Source organism: Pholcus phalangioides, unplaced genomic scaffold, assembly GCF_987345545.1.
Source record: "Pholcus phalangioides strain wild (caught in Gottingen) unplaced genomic scaffold, Ppha-v1.0 ptg000005l_1, whole genome shotgun sequence".
NCBI lineage: Eukaryota > Metazoa > Arthropoda > Arachnida > Araneae > Pholcidae > Pholcus > Pholcus phalangioides.
The window spans coordinates 13,674,990-13,694,293 of NW_028301598.1; the positions used below are offsets into that span (position 1 = coordinate 13,674,990).

At 40.0% G+C, this 19,304-nt stretch overlaps 3 protein-coding genes across 3 annotated transcripts; 1 reads left to right on the forward strand and 2 right to left on the reverse strand.

The window, feature by feature from the left end:
- The first annotated feature begins 6,883 nt into the window (after positions 1–6,883).
- Positions 6,884–8,203, forward strand: LOC149086341 (uncharacterized protein F54H12.2-like). The gene has a single exon (XM_089232363.1). The coding sequence runs from the start codon at positions 6,884–6,886 to the stop codon at positions 8,201–8,203; it is 1,320 nt and encodes a 439-aa protein (XP_089088489.1).
- A 1,237-nt stretch (positions 8,204–9,440) lies between these two features.
- LOC149086342 (uncharacterized) lies at positions 9,441–11,862 on the reverse strand. The gene is made up of 3 exons (XM_089232387.1): positions 11,503–11,862; positions 11,284–11,387; positions 9,441–11,188 (listed from the first exon to the last, which is right to left on the reverse strand). The coding sequence occupies exons 1-3, from the start codon at positions 11,544–11,546 to the stop codon at positions 10,899–10,901; spliced, it is 438 nt and encodes a 145-aa protein (XP_089088513.1). The 5' UTR covers positions 11,547–11,862; the 3' UTR covers positions 9,441–10,898.
- Positions 11,561–16,507, reverse strand: LOC149086343 (uncharacterized). Its single transcript, XM_089232365.1, has 15 exons — positions 16,478–16,507; positions 16,233–16,298; positions 15,949–16,149; positions 15,774–15,839; positions 15,484–15,692; positions 14,886–15,375; positions 14,101–14,780; positions 13,673–14,020; positions 13,234–13,574; positions 12,791–13,133; positions 12,572–12,694; positions 12,298–12,460; positions 11,974–12,197; positions 11,788–11,887; positions 11,561–11,683 (listed from the first exon to the last, which is right to left on the reverse strand). The coding sequence occupies exons 1-15, from the start codon at positions 16,505–16,507 to the stop codon at positions 11,561–11,563; spliced, it is 3,507 nt and encodes a 1,168-aa protein (XP_089088491.1).
- Positions 16,508–19,304: the final 2,797 nt, after the last annotated feature.

Here is a 19,304-nt window from a genome sequence, read left to right on the forward strand (position 1 = left end):
AAGTTTCCAATATTCCACATAGCTTTACAGTCTTCCTAAACCGAGTATTGAGATGTGCTGTGTAGTCGAGTGGTTAAGATAACTGATTCTCGTCCTGACGACCCGGATTCGAATCCCGGAATGACCAATCACGCTTCTTCTTTACAAATACGGAACTCAAACTAGTTTCCAATATTCCAAATACCTTTACAGTCTTCCTAGACCCAGTTATAAAACGTGCTGTGTAGTCGAGTAGTTAAGATATGTGACTCTCGTCCTGACGACCCGGGTTCGAATCCCGGAATGACCAATCGAGCTACTTCTGTACAAATACGGAACTCAAACTAGTTTCCAATATTCCAAATACCTTTACAGTCTTCCTAGACCCAGTTAAAAAACGTGCCGTGTAGTCGAGTAGTTAAGATATCTGACTCTCGTCCTGACGACCCGGGTTCGAATCCCGGAATGACCAATCGAGCTACTTCTGTACAAATACGGAACTCAAACTAGTTTCCAATATTCCACATAGCTTTACAGTCTTCCTAAACCCAGTTTTGAGATGTGCTGTGTAGTCGAGTGGTAAAGATACCTGACTCTCATCCTGACGACCCGGGTTCGAATCCCGCAATGAAAAATCACGCTTCTTCTGTACAAATACGGAACTCAATCTAGTTTCCAATATTCCAAATACCTTTACAGTCTTCCTAAACCCAGTTTTAGGACGTGCTGTGTAGTCGAGTAGTTAAGATATCTGAGTCTCGGCCTGACGACCCGGGTTCGAATCCCGGAATGACCAATTGAGCTACTTCTGTACAAATACGGAACTCAAACTAGTTTCCAATATTCCAAATACCTTTACAGTCTTCCTAAACCCAGTTATAAGACGTGCTGTGTAGTCGAGTAGTTAAGATATCTGAGTCTCGGCCTGCGGACCCGGGTTCGAATCCCGGAATGACCTATCGAGCATCTTCTGTAAATATACGGAACTCAAACAAGTTCCCAATATTCCACATAGCTTTACAGTCTTCCTAAACCGAGTATTGAGATGTGCTGTGTAGTCGAGTGATAAAGATGCCTGACTCTCGTCCTGACGACTCAGGTTCGAATCCCGGAATGACCAATCGAGCTACTTCTGTACAAATACGGAACTCAAACTAATTTCCAATATTCCACATAGCTTTACGGTCTTCCTAAACTCAGTTATAAGACGTGCTGTGTAGTCGAGTGGTTGAGATATCTGACTCTCGTCCTGACGACCCGGGTTCGAATCCCGGAATGACCAATCAAGCTTCTTCTGTACAAATACGGAACTCAAACTAGTTTCCAATATTCCAAATACCTTTACAGTCTTCCTAAACCCAGTTATAAGACGTGCTGTGTAGTCGAGTTGTTAAGATACCTGACTCTCGTCCTGACGACCCGGGTTCGAATCCCGCAATGAAAAATCACGCTTCTTCTGTACAAATACGGAACTCAATCTAGTTTCCAATATTCCAAATACCTTTACAGTCTTCCTAAACCCAGTTTTAGGACGTGCTGTGTAGTCGAGTAGTTAAGATATCTGAGTCTCGGCCTGACGACCCGGGTTCGAATCCCGGAATGACCAATTGAGCTACTTCTGTACAAATACGGAACTCAAACTAGTTTCCAATATTCCAAATACCTTTACAGTCTTCCTAAACCCAGTTATAAGACGTGCTGTGTAGTCGAGTAGTTAAGATATCTGAGTCTCGGCCTGAGGACCCGGGTTCGAATCCCGGAATGACCTATCGAGCATCTTCTGTAAATATACGGAACTCAAACAAGTTCCCAATATTCCACATAGCTTTACAGTCTTCCTAAACCGAGTATTGAGATGTGCTGTGTAGTCGAGTGATAAAGATGCCTGACTCTCGTCCTGACGACTCAGGTTCGAATCCCGGAATGACCAATCGAGCTACTTCTGTACAAATACGGAACTCAAACTAGTTTCCAATATTCCACATAGCTTTACGGTCTTCCTAAACTCAGTTATAAGACGTGCTGTGTAGTCGAGTGGTTGAGATATCTGACTCTCGTCCTGACGACCCGGGTTCGAATCCCGGAATGACCAATCAAGCTTCTTCTGTACAAATACGGAACTCAAACTAGTTTCCAATATTCCAAATACCTTTACAGTCTTCCTAAACCCAGTTATAAGACGTGCTGTGTAGTCGAGTTGTTAAGATACCTGACTCTCGTCCTGACGACCCGGGTTCGAATCCTGCAATGACCAATCACGCTATTAGTAGTATAGGCAGCGGTATACCGGAAAAGGACGGCCTTGACCACAGGTGGGCGTGGCCGTGTTGTTGGACGGAGGTAGTTTTGGAGGGGAGCGTGGCCATCATGATGGCGGCCATATTGGATTCGTGTTGTTCGTCGAGGTGTGTTTTTGGGTGTCACGTGGCGCTGCATGTCGATGGCGTCATCTTTCAAGATGGCGTCCTGATGGTCGTGTTGTTCGACTATGACATGAGCCAGAGGGCGCTACTCATTTCCCTACAGAACACTTGGTGTCACGTTACTGAACTTGCGATCATGTGACCAGGCTTGTGTCCGAGATTATTTTTTTCTAGGTTATTGCCGAGGTGTCGGAGGTTCCGCAGGATGTTTCTCCATGTCGCTACTAGATGGCAGCACTATTTTAATTGATTTTAATCATTTATTTTTTTTTCAAATGTAAAAGTGTTTAAGCCCTGGGTTCGAACCTGGTTCCTCATGATGACAATCCACAACGTTGACCACTGGACCACCCGACACATACCAGTACGTTCCTTAATTAGCTATAGTATCTATTTATGCAATATTGTTGACCCCATACAAGAAATTGTTATCGTTAATAAAAATAATGTCCCACGTTAATTTTGCAGTGGGTTGTAATCACTTGACTACGATATTTATCTGTTACCCGACATGCTGGTTGTGACGTTGTTATCATTGGATACTGAACATGCAGTAACATGTCTGAACAATCACGTGACCTAGGTTGCGCTGCCGTCAAACATGTCGGAACGTGATTCCCGCGGTCGTTGAAAAATATTTACCTGTTACCACGTCACTGGTTGTGTTCTCGCTAAATCCTATTGGTTCTATGGGTATAACTTGTCTTCACTCGTGGGTATTATTAGATTGTGGAAGGTTAGTATTTGCGGGTTGGCAACACGTCAAAAGTTGATTCTATTGGCTCCGTGTGACCACGTGACAACATTCGTCCAATCGCGAAGTTGTATGGTCCTTGGATCTACTAAGTGCAATCCCGTTTCATTAAAGTCTTGCTCGTGGTCTTCGCTTTTCGTCACTTTCCAGTCTGAACGCCGTTGGTTAAAGACGTATGACATGGCCGATTCGAGTCCACCCGCAAAGAGATTGAGATCTGAGGTAAGTTTATTTTCTATTCATATTTTTCTTCGCAAACTCTATTTTATTTCCAATGCTGAAAACAAAGCCTAATTTTTATATAATATGCCCTGATTTGCGATGCACTTAACACGATTCTTTCTTACAGGACAAAATGTCAGAAGATCTGCTAAAACAAATGGCTCTACCCGATCATTCCTACCAGCTGGGTGACTCTGTCTTGGCGAGAGTTTGCGTCTTCAATGGATATATCCTGGTCCACGTAAGGGAGTTCAACTGGTTGAACAAGAGGTGGTATCCAACCAAAGTCGGTATTGCCGTGGACCAAACTATTTTCAACTGTGTTATGGCGTCATCATACAAGATCAACTATGAACTGGACTATGCTACAGCTTCATCTAAAGTGATTGTGCATAAGGACGTTTACGCAAAGATCGGCCCTACAGAAAAGAATGTCACTATCGTGAAAGAGCGATTACACAATGGTGTGCCGAGCAAAAATTACATTAAATTGAGCCAAGACCAATGGTATAAGTTGGTTGAACTTAGAGATGACATCAACCTGAGCATAGAGTGTTTTCGTCTGGATCTATTGGATTTGGTCTCGTCTTACGGCGACTACGTGGGGTTCAACAGCTCGAGGAAGCCAACAGTGGATGAACAAAAAGTCATGCGAGACGACCTCCATGCTGCATTCCGTGAGTACATTGTTAAAAAAGATGACTTAAAATCGTTAAACTATATTGAGAAAACAAACGACCACAATTCTTTTGAGACATTTTTGAACGCCGTGCAATGTTTTGATATATATGAATTATATATATATATATGATATATGATATAATATATTAATATATATATGATATATACGAACTCAGTAAACTTAATGGAATTTAAAAACTCACAGCTCACTTCATAGTGCTGCCTAGACAGATACACATCAATGAGTTCGTTAACGATGCTAAACGTCGTCTGGCTGATTAATTTGTTACAAGTACGTGAATAAATATTTATCCATTGAATTAAATTTTTGAGTTGGTATTTTATTTTTTGAGTGTTTTACTATTTATTTGACTGTAACTCAACAGAAGTTTCATTATACTTATGGATGGCGTTAAGTCTGTTTCATTCGGTCCAGTAACCGTTGTTGAAGTTGGTAATTATTGCAGGCGCGGATTCTGGGTTGAAGACGCCTTTAGATTCAAACGTAAAGTTGAAGAGTTTGAAAAACTTTGGGTAGAAACTGTGAAATGGAAAAATATACAGATCCAACAGAACCAGGAAGTTTTGGAGGAATAAATGCTCTGCATCGGAACTTGAAAGAAAGAGGTTATAATTTTTCTCTGAAACAAGTGAAAAAATGGTTAGACGGTAATGAGGCTTATACATTACATAAGCCAGCGCGAAAGAATTTTCGCAGGAATCGTGTTATCGTAGGTGGCATGAACGAGCAGTTTCAAGCAGATTTAGCTGATATGCAATCATTGAGTAAACAAAATAGTGGCTATAAGTATATTCTTACTTGCATTGACATTCTATCTAAATACGCTTGGGCTATCCCTTTGAAAGATAAAACTGGAGAAGAGGTAACCAAAGCATTTAAAAAAATATTCAAAGACAGAATTTGTCAGAACTTGCAAACTGACAAAGGAACGGAATTTCAAAACAGGGTTGTACAAAGATATCTTAAATCCAAAAACGTAAATTTTTTCACGAGCGAAAGCGAGAAGAAAGCTTCAGTGGTAGAAAGGTTCAACAGAACGTTGAAACAGAAAATGTTCAAGTATTTCACGTTCAAAAATACTCATAGATACATCGATGTTTTGGATCAGTTGATCAAGAGTTATAATAACACGTGGCATCGCAGTATCAAAATGAAACCTATCATGGTGACAGAGGAAAATCAGTCTCAGGTATGGCAAGAATTATACAAAGACATCCTAGGAGAGAAAAATATAAAATTCAAGTTTGCAGTCGGTGACACTGTTCGCATAAGTCGATCAAAGATGATTTTTGAAAAGGGTTATGAACATAACTGGACTCGCGAAATATTTACCGTAAAACAGCGAATAGGCAGAGATCCCCCTGTTTACAAGATAGGTGATGCTGATGGAGAACCTATTAAAGGAACTTTCTACGAGCACGAGCTGCAAAAAGTGAAACCTAGTGAATATTACCAGGTTGAGAAGATCTTGAAAAAGCGGAAACTTAAAGGCAAAATCGAATACTTTGTGAAATTCAAAGGTTACCCAAATAAATTCAACGCATGGGTCCGAGAGTTGAAAAGGATATAAAAAGACAGTAACCACTAAATTGTTACTCATTAGAAAAATGTCTTTCTTCCTAACACTACCCAGCGATAGTTCAGCTGCGTACTACCCAGGTAACACGATATCTCACTACATTACCCAACTGCCAAAACCGATTCATTTGTCTGGAGATTGGGAATGTGGGTTATCTGAAATAATTTACCCTCATTGCTGGTACAACGTGACGGAAGGTTCCAATCTTATAGGATTTGACTTGGGTGATGGTGAACTGCAGGGACGACATATTCCAGCTGGGAATTATGAAACAGTGTCCGATCTAATAAAATGTATTGAAATCGAATCCTTCAAGAACAGAATTACATTCCACTACAACGACAGCTCTAAGAAAGTAAAAATTATCCTGAACGATGGGGCAAGATTACTGTTGAACACTGGTATTGCTGAACTATTAGGTTTTGAGCCTACCCTTCTTAAAGAAACCACAGAGAGTCCTTTCGTAGCAGACACAAATGTATTTTATCCTGTATTGTACATTTACACCGATATAATAGAGCCACAAGTGGTGGGAGACGTTCAAGCACCTCTCCTACGCGTAGTTTGAGTTAAAGGAAGAGACAACGAAATAGTCAGTGCATACTATGACCGACCACACTACTTTCCTCTTTCCCGGCGAGTATTTCAAACCATCGAAATGGAGATAAGATCAAGTTCTGGTAAACGCATACCATTCAATAGAGGTAAAGCCATAGCAGTATTACATTTTCGCATTAGACAAATACTATAAAACTGTTAAATGTGCAAGTTCAAGATCATTTTGAAGTGAGATACGAAACTGTAAAGATGAAGGTTCCCTATCACTGCTGTACAAAATCGTTCGAACAATATTATTTGGAGCAAGCTGGAAGAGGCTTACCATACTATTCTGGAGTTACGCTGCAGCGAGGAAATGGATTAGGCAACATATTCGGGAGTTTATTCCGAGTCGCCTTGCCATTTTTGAAGCAAGGAGCCAAAACTGTTGGCAAACAAGTACTAAGATCTGGAGCGGACATTGTGGGTGACGTAATCAAAGGAGATAAAGTAAAAGTTGCTGCCAAGCGTCGTCTTAAGGAAGCTGGAAAAATTCTCGCCGAAAAAGCAGTAAACAAGACAAAAACAATGTTTGGTGAAGGCCTTAAAAGGAAACGTCGAAAGGCTCAACGCGTCATTTTTGCAAAGAAACCCAAACGGAGTACACGTGACATATTCGATTCGTGATGACTTACCGACTCAAAGATTCCCCCGAACTCGTGAAGTCCGAGCTGAATTTATTTTCTTTACCTGGCACGCAAACTGTAATAGAAGGTGGCAAATGGGTGACTTTTCACCCTATAGCAAATGTATCAGATGGAGGTCCCATAGAATTTTACATTTCTGGCAGTGGAGAAGAATACTTGGATCTTACACAAACCCTGTTATACGTCAAGGCCAAAGTGGTGAAAGGAGATGGAAAACCTTTGACCAAAGAAGACAAAGTAGCGCCTGTAAACCTATTTTTACACTCTATGTTTTCACAGGTTGATGTTTCGCTTAATGATCGCCTAGTGTCGTCATCAAACAATACTTACGCTTATCGTTCAATAATCGAGACACTTTTGAATCACGGTATTGATAGCAAGACAAGTCATCTTACTACTGAACTTTATTATAAGGATACTGCTGGAAAAATGAACATCGTTGATCCTGAAGCTAAGGACGGAAATGAAGGACTAGCCGAGAGGGCTGAATTTATAAAAGAAAGTAAGACGGTTGACATGATTGGATCTATCCATGGAGATATTTTTTGCCAAGGACGATTATTATTGAACCTCGTTTCCCTAAAGATAAAACTTATTAGAAGCAAGCCTGAATTCTGCCTTGTATCTTCAACCTCAAAGGCCGATTACAAAGTCATATTAGATCATGTATCTATACAGATAAGGAAAGTGAAAGTCTCGCCGGGTGTGCTCGTTGGTCATGCCAAAGCATTGTCTCACACATCAGCAAAGTATCCTATAGATCGCATTGTATGTAAAGTCTACTCACTTCATCAAGGAAATATGTCCTGGATTCAGGATAGTATAGTAGTGGGCCAGTTGCCAAAAAGAGTTGTCGTTGGTTTAGTAGACAACGACGCGTTTTCTGGCTCATACAATAAATCGCCTTTCGAGTTCAAGCATTATGACCTGAACTATATAGCAGTGTACATAGATGGTGAGCCAGTACCCTTCAAGCCCCTGGAACCACAGTTTGACCAGAATCAATACGTACGAGCTTATCATAGTTTGTTTCTCGGAACAGAAAAGGCTTGCAAAGACGAAGGTATTGATATTTCTAGAGAGGAATATCCGAATGGCTATTCGCTCTTCGTATACGACTTATCAGCCGATTTATGCCACGGCGGTCATTTCAATCTAATAAAACATGGAAATCTACGATTGGAAACCAAGTTTAAAGCACCATTGCCAAACCCAATCTCCATCATTGTATACTTGGAGTTTGATAACGTGATAGAGATCAACCAGACACGCAACATATTGTTTGATTTCAGCAGTTGAATATGTATTCCTCCCAGATAGAGAAAGTGTTAAAGAAAGAATCGCCGTATTTCATTGGCGTGTTTCCCTCCGATAAGATACCCAAGAACATTAATTACCCGGCTTCCTTCGTGGTCAACAGCGATGATCACACCAAGCCTGGGTCACACTGGATGGCCGTTAATTTACCAGATAAGAAGATAGTGGAGTTTTTCGATTCGTATGGACAGAAGCCAGAAGTATATGGAAAAGACATCGCTTCATTTATTAAGAGGTTCCCAAAAGTTTTGTGGAATGAAACACCTCTACAATCTCTGACTTCAAACGTATGTGGACAATATTCTATGTATTTCTTAATCAAGCGCAGCGAAGGAAAATCTATGGAAGATATTGTAAATTTTCTAAAAATGAATGGTTGTGACTTTGCTTTGTATCAATATTTCAAGAAGAAATATGGTGTAAGAATGATTTTTAATAAATAAAAAAAAATTTAAAAATGAATATTTCTTGTGTTTGTCGTTATTGTGTAAATTACTTTTTGAAAAAAAAAATCAGAACAAAAACAAATTTTTACATTGTTGATAACATTTATTTTTTTCTCATAATTACAGAGTATACCACGTAGGGTTTTTCATTTCTTTCATAGCTTCATCAAATAATTTTTTTCCAGCGGGTACATTATTTTTCTTCAATCGGTTTACACGTTTCTTCTTCATAGATTCTTTGAATAGTTGAACAATATCGCTTCCAGGTACAACTTCAAATTTATACACGAGTTCACCTTTTTCATTCCAGAAAATCAGTTTGTTATTTTGCTTCATCTTCTCGATCAGTTGCTTGGTCGTCTGCTTTTTCTTTGGAGCTGTAGATTTCAATATAGAATCTTCATACTCCATTCCATCGGATTCTTCGGTCTCGTTGTCGACTTTGACGTCGCCTTGAACTTCTTTGGATGAATTGTCAGCAATTTGCAAGTATTTTTGCAACACTTGCAAATACTGTTTTGCTTTCTCACCGTCATCAAGAACTTTTCTCTTTAGAATGGAATTAATATCTTTGTCCAACAGCCCGAGTTGTTCTTCGACGGCATTGAGATGTCGGTCTGCCGCAACGATGACGTATTTTTTAGCGTGTTCCATTTACTAAAGTGGAGATGACGGAAATCGCAGCGGGTAATAGCAGGCTTAGAAAACCGTTTCCTTTCTGAACCAATATGCGTCTTTTTTTATATAAAGGCACCTTCTTGGTGGCTAAATTTCTTAAACTTTTTCTGTACTTGCTGAGTTTCACTTTCCGAGATTTGGTTACAGGAATATTTCCTTTGAGTAAATTCAAACAGACCTCGCACAATGCTTTTATAACACTGTTTTGACTTTTTTTGATCAAGTCGAGGCGTTTCTTAGGTTTAGATTGGGAGATCTGTCGTAGGAGTTCAAGGTGGTGATGCGCGTATCGAGACATCAGGATCACAAATGGGAAAAATGTATCTGTTGCCTGCTATACATACCGAATTTTACAGCCTTGGTGAGCGCGCAGTGGTCAAAATTCGCCCTGTGTTTGAAGCACTTCACGTGAACAGGGGGTATGGCAGAAACTAGGGGAAATTCTTCTAGGTCGTTGCACTCCATGCCGCAAACATAAGTTATAAACTTACATTTCTCGAGTCCCTTGCAATATAGTTTGGAGTGGGAGCGGGATAAGAAGCTAAGCATGTCCGTGAGACTTTCATAAGGAAAGTCACCACCGGACCAAGACATGTTATGAAGATTGGCCATCACCCATACAGCAGAACATTTCTCTTTCATTGTTAATTTTGCCCATTCGAAGGGGGGTTGGAAAGTATAAACGTCGTAACTTCCAGAATCTACCGAAAAAAAGGCAAGTTCCTTCACTATGTATCCCTCCGTCTCGGACTGGAACCCTTCGAAGTCAATTATTACACTTCCCATGACCGCTGCTGTTGGTGGCTATCTGACTTATCTGGGCTGGTAGACGTAGTGTATATCGTCTCGGAAAATACCGGTTTTTAGCCTAAGCCCCTCCTCCGTAACCGGTTTCAAATCAACTAACAAGTATCCATACGCCTGTTTAGTTGCGTCATCAAAAACCTCTTGTAAGAACTTGCTCTTACCAGGATACATCTGCCTAGCTAAATGTTGTATTTGACTACGATCCCTAGGGCATTTAAATAAAATCAAATAATGGGCGTTTAGGGAAATTTCTCTCATCTCACTTCCTTTATGGAAAAAGTTCTGGACTATGAACACCACCGACAGATTTTTATGATGACTTCCCCGTGTGAAAAGATTTGTTAACCGTTTATCGTTTCCCAATTCAGTCATCAAATCGTCTATAATAAATAATGTTCTTTGACCGATGTAGGAGTTGTAATTGTCGGGTAACCCCTCAACAAACTGAACTCCTGGAATTTCTTCGTAAAATGACTGGTGGACCCCATAAAACCATACTATTTCGGTAGGGAAAGGTTCTATCATCTGCTCTGCAAGTAGCTTGGACACAAACCTAGTTTTTCCACAAGATGTGGGTCCAGAGCATACTGCCGTAAAAGGGTGTTGAAGCTTCAGCACGTCCATGTCAAATGACAGTTATTGACATTACAGAGGTATTTATGAAAAAATATTAAATTATTTTTGAAGGTGATCAGAAAGGACCCTTGCGAGTTACGTCATCATTTCACCTTAGGTTTCCTACCTATCTAGTATCCATAAGGAAGGGTAGAAAAATCCGGCAATAGCACACGCTTATCATAAACCAGACCATATTTTTTTTCTTCTTGCCGAGTAATGATTCTTCGACGTTTAGCATCTCTGGTGATTTTGTGGTCATCCACCACACTGAGCTTGGAAGTAAAGTCCAATGAAGTGACCAATCTCTTCATAGCTTCGTAGTTCAACACTTCGGAATTCTTGTAGTTCAGCGTGAAGCCGCGGATCTTGCAAAAAACCTTCCCATCAGACCTCTTATATGCATAATTCTTGGCTCCACCTGTAACAGAAAAAAAGATAAATTGAATTATTTTAATAAAATATTTTCGAGAGTAATGAATTTTTCATAAGATTGTTAAAACAATGACGACTTACCTGAAACGAATTCCGAAATCACATGACCATCAAGTTCGTCCGTGAACTCACCGAGAAAATCTCCCAACTTTGGATCGTTCTTTCCATCGCTGGCATAAATTATCCTATAAAATTAAATAAAAAAGTTATTACACTGAAAATAAAAATACTTGAATTACATAAAATTATACAATGATGGGCATAAATGACATAAAATTATGTAATGAATAAAACACTTACGAATCTGTGTCGAAGTACAACAGATTAGTGTCCATTTTTTCCATTTCGGAATACAGTTTTAGTCTGGCCCATGCGGTGGTGAATGCAGCCAGGAAAACATTTGTTCTGTCTGTTTGGGGCAAGAACTCCGCTTTGTATTGGAACTGTACAGCAGCAACTTCGGGGGTGGGTAGGTACAGATCTTTCACCTGAAAAAAGTAAATATTATTAAATATTTTTCAAGAATTAATAAATATTTAAAGGTTAATAAATATTTAAAGGATAAATCAAAAAAAAATTACTCACCTCGATAGCTGGATCATTTATCTTCTTATAAAAATCTTCGACTTTTGTCACGTATTCAAGTTGCACCTTATTTTCTTTCATTCCCCAACGTCCCCAAAAGCTATAAAAGGAAAAGAAACAATGTTATTGAGAATAAATTCATGAGAGAATAGAATAGAAAAATGAACTGTAATTGTAAATACTCACCTATTGAGACATAATTTCGCCACTTGGCGACGACCGGGGTTTATCACTATATTTTCTGGATTTAACTTAACTCCTTCGACTTCCAAGTACTTTGATATGTACGCTTGTTTCTGATCGTCTGTGGAGACGTCTGAAGGCCAGCCAGAAGACTCTTGCTTAATTTTTAGAAATGCATCAATATATGGGGCAAAAAGTCCTTCTTTTATATCTTCAAAATGATACACCTAAAAAACAAATTAGAAAATGTATAAATGTAAAAATTATTCAGGTATATTACAAAATTATTCTGAATCTAAATAATAGTCATATGTTCCATCAATGTACCTCGTAGATTTCTTTGACGATGTAGCCTTTCTCTACTGCCTTCTTCACTTCTTCTGTAATCCAGGTCCCTGTTAAACAACGCTGTTCCTCGTGGTGATTACAGTCTTTCTGTCTTGTCTCCACACAGACACGACATAGGGGAAAAGTAAGTTTGCCTCCAGATCTGCAACAAAAGTACAAAATGCAGTAAAAATAAGTTAGGTTTTCATTTCTAAATCATAATAACAGCAAATCTTGAAGAAAAAAAAAGATAAGCAAAGTTAAATGAACTTACCGATACGGCAAAACAGGCAAGAAAAGTCCTCGTGGTGGCAAGACCTTACAATGTACGATTCCAAAGTAATCGCCGATGTCAGCGAAATTTTCGGTGATCACAACTGGATGTCCAACAGGATATCTGTAAAGTAAAATAATTTAATTGATACATAATTAAATATAATTAAGTATAATTTAATTGACCAAAATAAAAGGTGAAAGATTAAAAAGAACTTACTTGCAGTATTTGTTCACCCACGGGTACAAAGATGTGAAATCAATGTACTTGGCCGTGCCCTGGTAGAATAGACACGTGGCATTTGTTCTACCACCGTAGAACGCACCTCGAGGTTTCAATCTATCAACAATACCGAGACCTTCCACAAAATCAATCAGTTGCTGATCAGATTTTTTTAGTGCAGCAAATTCATGTTCCCACATGATCTCTAGGTTGAATCCAGCCGATTTGATCTTCTTTTCCTGCTCCAGTGTTTTCTTGTGCAGTTCCCACATGTGTGTTTGTGTTGTAGGGTTCATCATATCCTTTTCATAGCAGGACGGGCAGCCATGCCAGTAGCATCCTAGGAAAAAAAAAATAGAAATAAAATATATATATATATATATATATAATTTTTTTTAAATACAAAATAAATATTAGCAATATATTCAAAATGAACTTACCGTGAAACATGAAGACCGTGTTGTTTTCAGGGCAGTACCCGTCCACTATTACCCCTGCCACCCTCTTCTCACCAGTGCCGTTCTTCGAGTGCTGAATGGCTATGTCCCGGGTTGTGCTGACATAAATAAGCCATTCCGTGCAGATACGACTGCAGTTCGTCCGATTCACGTAGCCCGTAGCGGGAACCATTCCTATCAGACTTTCACGGATATACTTTGACCTGTACGTGGCCATACAAGCCGAAGCAATCGTTAGGTACTGATAGGGGTCCACGCCCGTCAGCTCCAGGAACTCGGAGCGAAACTGCAGGCAGCATCGCCTCAAAATGTCGACATCAGATCTGTAAATAAAAAGAATTTAATTAAATAAAATATATAATTAATCTATTAAATAAATTAGCTTTCTATTGTTTCTGGTAAAAGACTAAAAGGAACTTACTTGCAGTAGTCGTACATTTCGTCTTGGAAGACGAACGTTTCCTTCTTCCTTTCTTCGTACCACTGATCAAATTTCTGTTTGTTGTCCACGGTGAAGCCTTCCGGATTATAATACGTTTTCTCGGGTAATGGACCTACATAATCTTGGTTTTCTGGCCTGTTGAAAAGATGTGGAAAATAGCCCTTTTTCAGTTCGGGGATCCCGAATGTTTTCGGCAATTTCGACAGCGCCATTGGGAGGAAATTCAAACTGTCGATGACACGGATGTTCAAAGTGTCAAGACTTAGAGCCATGATTTTGGAGCCACACGGCACAACGGACGGTTTGATTCCTTGCTTGATGAGATATCTGAAAAAAAAACCACTATTAATATCTAAATAAAAAAATAAGTAAATATGAAAAGAAATAACCGCAGAAATGATACTTACTTGAGCAGGAATTGTCCATCAAAAGACTTCATGTTGTGCGCTATTACCGTAAAGCCTTTGTGGGTTTTATTGAAAAGCCACTTGCAGAAGTCCTCCAAAGAGTTATAGCCCTGGAAGACAAACTCTTTTCCGTCTTTATACTGGGCAACTGCAAAGTTGACCACATGTTCGCCGGATGACTGATCAGTCTCGAAGTCGAAAAAGATCAGCTTCTCCGACGGGAGTTTCGGCTTTACCTGCTTTAGAAAGCAGAGATGTCGCTCCTCCATGTGGTACAACTTGCAGTTACCACAGTACTTTTCGCCACATACGTGCTTGTTTTGCGGCCGGTCCTTTGCTACCAAAAACTTCTTACAGTTCAGACACTCATAGAACTGTTCACAATAGCTCTGTTCTTTCCTTGCGACCTCTTTGTGCTTTCTGAAGCACTCATCAGACCTACATGTTCTGTGACAGTCTTCACAGACCCGGGTTATACAAGGGGTGCAAACATCTCTAAAACACGTGTTACATTTAACTGTACATCTATGTCTTTCCACATGATCGTATGCTTTATCGCAGTCTTCGCAATAAAAGTTTGTGCCATGGAAACCTTTTGGAGATGTTATGAGGTCGTAGTGGCTGTCATGGAAAAGCAGAAATATACGTTTTTCTCTCCTTACCTGTGTCTTAAACACCACCTGTAAGATATAAATTTAAAAAAAAAAAAGTTTATAATTTGAACGTAGCTGAAAATGCTTAATTGACAAACAAAGTCTAAAACAATCAAAGAAAATAATGCTTACCTTATAAAATTCTGCAGAAGATAAAACAAATATCTGTATATCCAAAACTTCAGCAAACTTTTCAATATCGCAAAACCCGCACGGGCCCAATGGTACATCAGCGTCTCGATGCAGGTCTTTGGCCAACTCCTCTTGTAATTTGCACCTCGCGTCTTTGATGGTGGTCAGTCTCGGGTGTTTTTCCAATATAGCGTTGCCAATGACAATTGCTCTACTACAACATAATCCGTCACCAGGCACACATATGATGGATTTTTTGGAAAGCCGGTCCGCTTCCAAATTCACGACTTTACGCCGTTTTACGCCTCCTCCGCGTGGTAGGCGGACGGAAATCACTTCAAACCTCAGAGACGGATCGTTCAATGGAATTCCGTCCTTGCTCTGCAATACTTTCGTAATTACAGAGAGCAGAAACTCCACGGTGAGCGACCCAACCCTCACGAGTGACGTGGAAATCGGTATATCCAAGTGATCCGAGAACATGATAATTCTGTAAATAATAATTAAAAAAAAAAAAAAATCAATAAAACAGAATATATTCTAAACTCTTTAAATGCACATATCTTAAGAAAAAAAAAATCATAGGTAAAATACTTACCGGATTAAATCGTCTTCGTGCAAGTCACTTGTGGTTTCCTCGATAAGCCTTCGCAGCATAGCCCGCAAGTAAGCAACCGCAGTGATAAGGCGTCGTGATGAGTCCGGCAGATCTTCTGTGCGGATTCGAGCTGTGTATGTCACTTCTTCGGCATTGAACCGCTTGTTGGTCCTGCGAGATTGTTCTCTCAACACGTAAGGTGTATTCTCCTGAAAAAAACATGATAATTAGAATAAAGGGGAAAAAATCATTTAATAGAGAAAATATTTTATAATTGAAATAAAAATTACCTCTTGTCTAGATGTACCTTCTCCAGGGTCGTAATCATTGCTTCTTTTTTTTCCACCACCACCTATCTGTTATAAGGCTTCCTATGAGAAAAAATATATATATACTTGATTATTTAAAACAAACTTTAATAAATAAGTCAATTTTAAAATAAACATCAATTATTGAAATAGGTACCTTCTCGACCTGTGTCCAACTGATTTCTTGAGAGAATGGGTTTACATCTATGATCCAGTCTTCTTCTTCAATAAATGGTAGTGAATCCGCGAACTCCATGTCGCAAGTGTCGATGGAAATCGAAGATGCCAATGCTTCCTCTTGCGTCCATGATATATCAGATGGAAAAGAGTTGTTCATGAACACCATACTGACATCATTCTGAAAAAATAAATAATAATTTATTTGTGTAAGGAGTAATTTTAAAATAATTGTAAAACGTTTGAAATGTTTGTAATACTAACCATAGAGCCTTCTTCTGTCGTCGAGTGAGCAGCGAACTGAATCGCATCTACTTCTGAATCGGTAAACTGTAAAAGAAAAATATGAATTAGCGACCAAATCAAATAATAAAGATATAAACAAATAAATAAATAAATCCAAAAAAATTTGAAAACTTACCATAATAGATTCAACAGTGGCAAACCAAAAAATATAAGAACAGCGAAAAAATCTCAGAAGAGAGCCTTGAACGAGCGATAAGACGAACGATCAAAGAGCGGACAGAAGCTCTGGACATGTCGCTATTTAAAGGGGTCAAGCTGTCAATCAAAATGCGATACCAGTACTGTATAACATGGGCCGAAATCGGTCCAAACAAGTTCGTGATTGGACAATGTTGTCACGTGTGTTACGGGAGGGGGGCGGAGTCAGATTACGATAACCAATCACATCGCTTCCTAGGGTACAGGATCCTTTAAATAGCGAGTTCATCCGAGCATGAGCCATAGGTCATGGATTTTTCGTTTCCTGCTGACTTTCGGGAGAAGGCAAGAGCCAACAAAGCCCGAAGCCAGAAGATCCGGCATGATTTCCTCGCTAGAAGGGGAAAAACATCTACCGGAGAACCCAAGAAGAATGTGCCGGAGGTAAAACCTCCTGCACCTAAAAAGGTTTGTCCTTCAGAGGACGACCTAATGGAGAATTTATATTCTCCATCAGGGCAACGCGTAGCCGCTTGTGTCCACTATATGTGGAAACAAGCTGACGACGAAGTTGCCAAGTACCAGTGGAGTTGAACCGTCCATTTCTGGACGAAACCGACAAACATTCCAAATCGGAATGTGCAATATACAATCAACACAACCAGTGACGTGGTAACAGGTAAATATTTTTCAACGACCGCGGGAATCACGTTCCGACATGTTTGACGGCAGCGCAACCTAGGTCACGTGATTGTTCAGACATGTTACTGCATGTTCAGTATCCAATGATAACAACGTCACAACCAGCATGTCGGGTAACAGATAAATATCGTAGTCAAGTGATTACAACCCATTGCAAAATTAACGTGGGACATTATTTTTATTAACGATAACAATTTCTTGTATGGGGTCAACAATATTGCATAAATAGATACTATAGCTAATTAAGGAACGTACTGGTATGTGTCGGGTGGTCCAGTGGTCAACGTTGTGGATTGTCATCATGAGGAACCAGGTTCGAACCCAGGGATTAAACACTTTTACATTTGAAAAAAAAATAAATGATTAAAATCAATTAAATAGTGCAGCCATCTAGTAGCGACATGGAGAAACATCCTGCGGAACCTCCGACACCTCGGCAATAACCTAGAAAAAAATAATCTCGGACACAAGCCTGGTCACGTGATCGCAAGTTCAGTAACGTGACACCAAGTGTTCTGTAGGGAAATGAGTAGCGCCCTCTGGGTCACGTCATAGTCGAACAACACGACCATCAGGACGCCATCTTGAAAGATGACGCCATCGACACGTGACGACCCATCGTCGAACAACACATGTAGCACCCAAAAACACACCTCGACGAACAACACGAATCCAATATGGCCGCCATCATGATGGCCACGCCCCCCTCCAAAACTACCTCCGTCCAACAACACGGCCACGCCCACCTGTGGTCAAGGCCGTCCTTTTCCGGTATACCGCTGCCTATACTACTCACGCTGCTTCTGTACACACACGGAACTCAAAATAGCTTCTAATATTCCACATAGCTTTACAGTCTTCCTAAACCCAGTTTTGAGATGTGCTGTGTAGTCGAGTGGTAAAGATACCTGACTCTCATCCTGACGACCCGGGTTCGAATTTCGTAATGAATAATCACGCTTTTTCTGTACAAATACGGAACTCAAACTAGTTTCCAATATTCCACATACCTTTACAGTCTTCCAAAACCCAGTTTTTGGACGTGCTGTGTAGTCGTGTGGTTAAGATATCTGACTCTCGTCCTGACGACTCAGGTTCGAATTCGGGAATGACCAATCACGCTGCTTCTGTACAAATACGGAACTCAAACTAGTTTCCAATATGCCACATAGCTTTACAGTCTTCCTAAACCCAGTTTTGAGACGTGCTGTGTAGTCGAATGGTAAAGATAACTGACTCTCATCCTGACGACCCGGGTTCGAATTTCGTAATGAATAATCACGCTTTTTCTGTACAAATACGGAACTCAAACTAGTTTCCAATATTCCACATACCTTTACAGTCTTCCTAAACTCAGTTATAAGACGTGCTGAGTGGTTGAGATATCTGACTCTCCTCCTGACGACCCGGGTTCGAATCCCGGAATGACCAATCAAGCTACTTCTGTACAAATACGGAACTCAAACTAGTTTCCAATATTCCAAATACCTTTACAGTCTTCCTAGACCCAGTTAAAAAACGTGCTGAGTAGTTAAGATATCTGAGTCTCGGCCTGAGGACCCGGGTTCGAATCCCGCAATGACCAATCACGCTGCTTCTGTACAAACGCAGAACTCAAAATAGTTTCTAATATTCCACATACCTTTACAGTCTTCCAAAACCCAGTTTTAGGACGTGCTGTGTAGTCGTGTGGTTACGATATCTGACTCTCGTCCTGACGACTCAGGTTCGAATTCGGGAATGACTAATCACGCTGCTTCTGTAGAAATACGGAACTCAAACTAGTTTCCAATATTCCAAATACCTTTACAGTCTTCCTAAACCCAGTTATAAAACGTGCTGTGTACTCGAGTTGTTAAGTTACCTGACTCTCGTCCTGACGACACGGGTTCGAATCCCGCAATGAATAATCACGCTTCTTCTACAAATCCGGAACTCAAACTAGTTTCCAATATTCCACGTAGCTTTACAGTCTTCCTAAACCCCGTTTTAGGACGTGCTGTGAAGTCGATTGGTTAAGATATCTGACTCTCGTCCTGACGACCCGGGTTCGAATCCCGGAATGACCAATCAAGCTACTTCTGTACAAATACGGAACTCAAACTAGTTTCCTATATTCCAAATAACTTTACAGTCTTCCTAAACCCAGTATTGAGATGTGCTGTGTAGTCCAGTGGTAAAGATACCTGA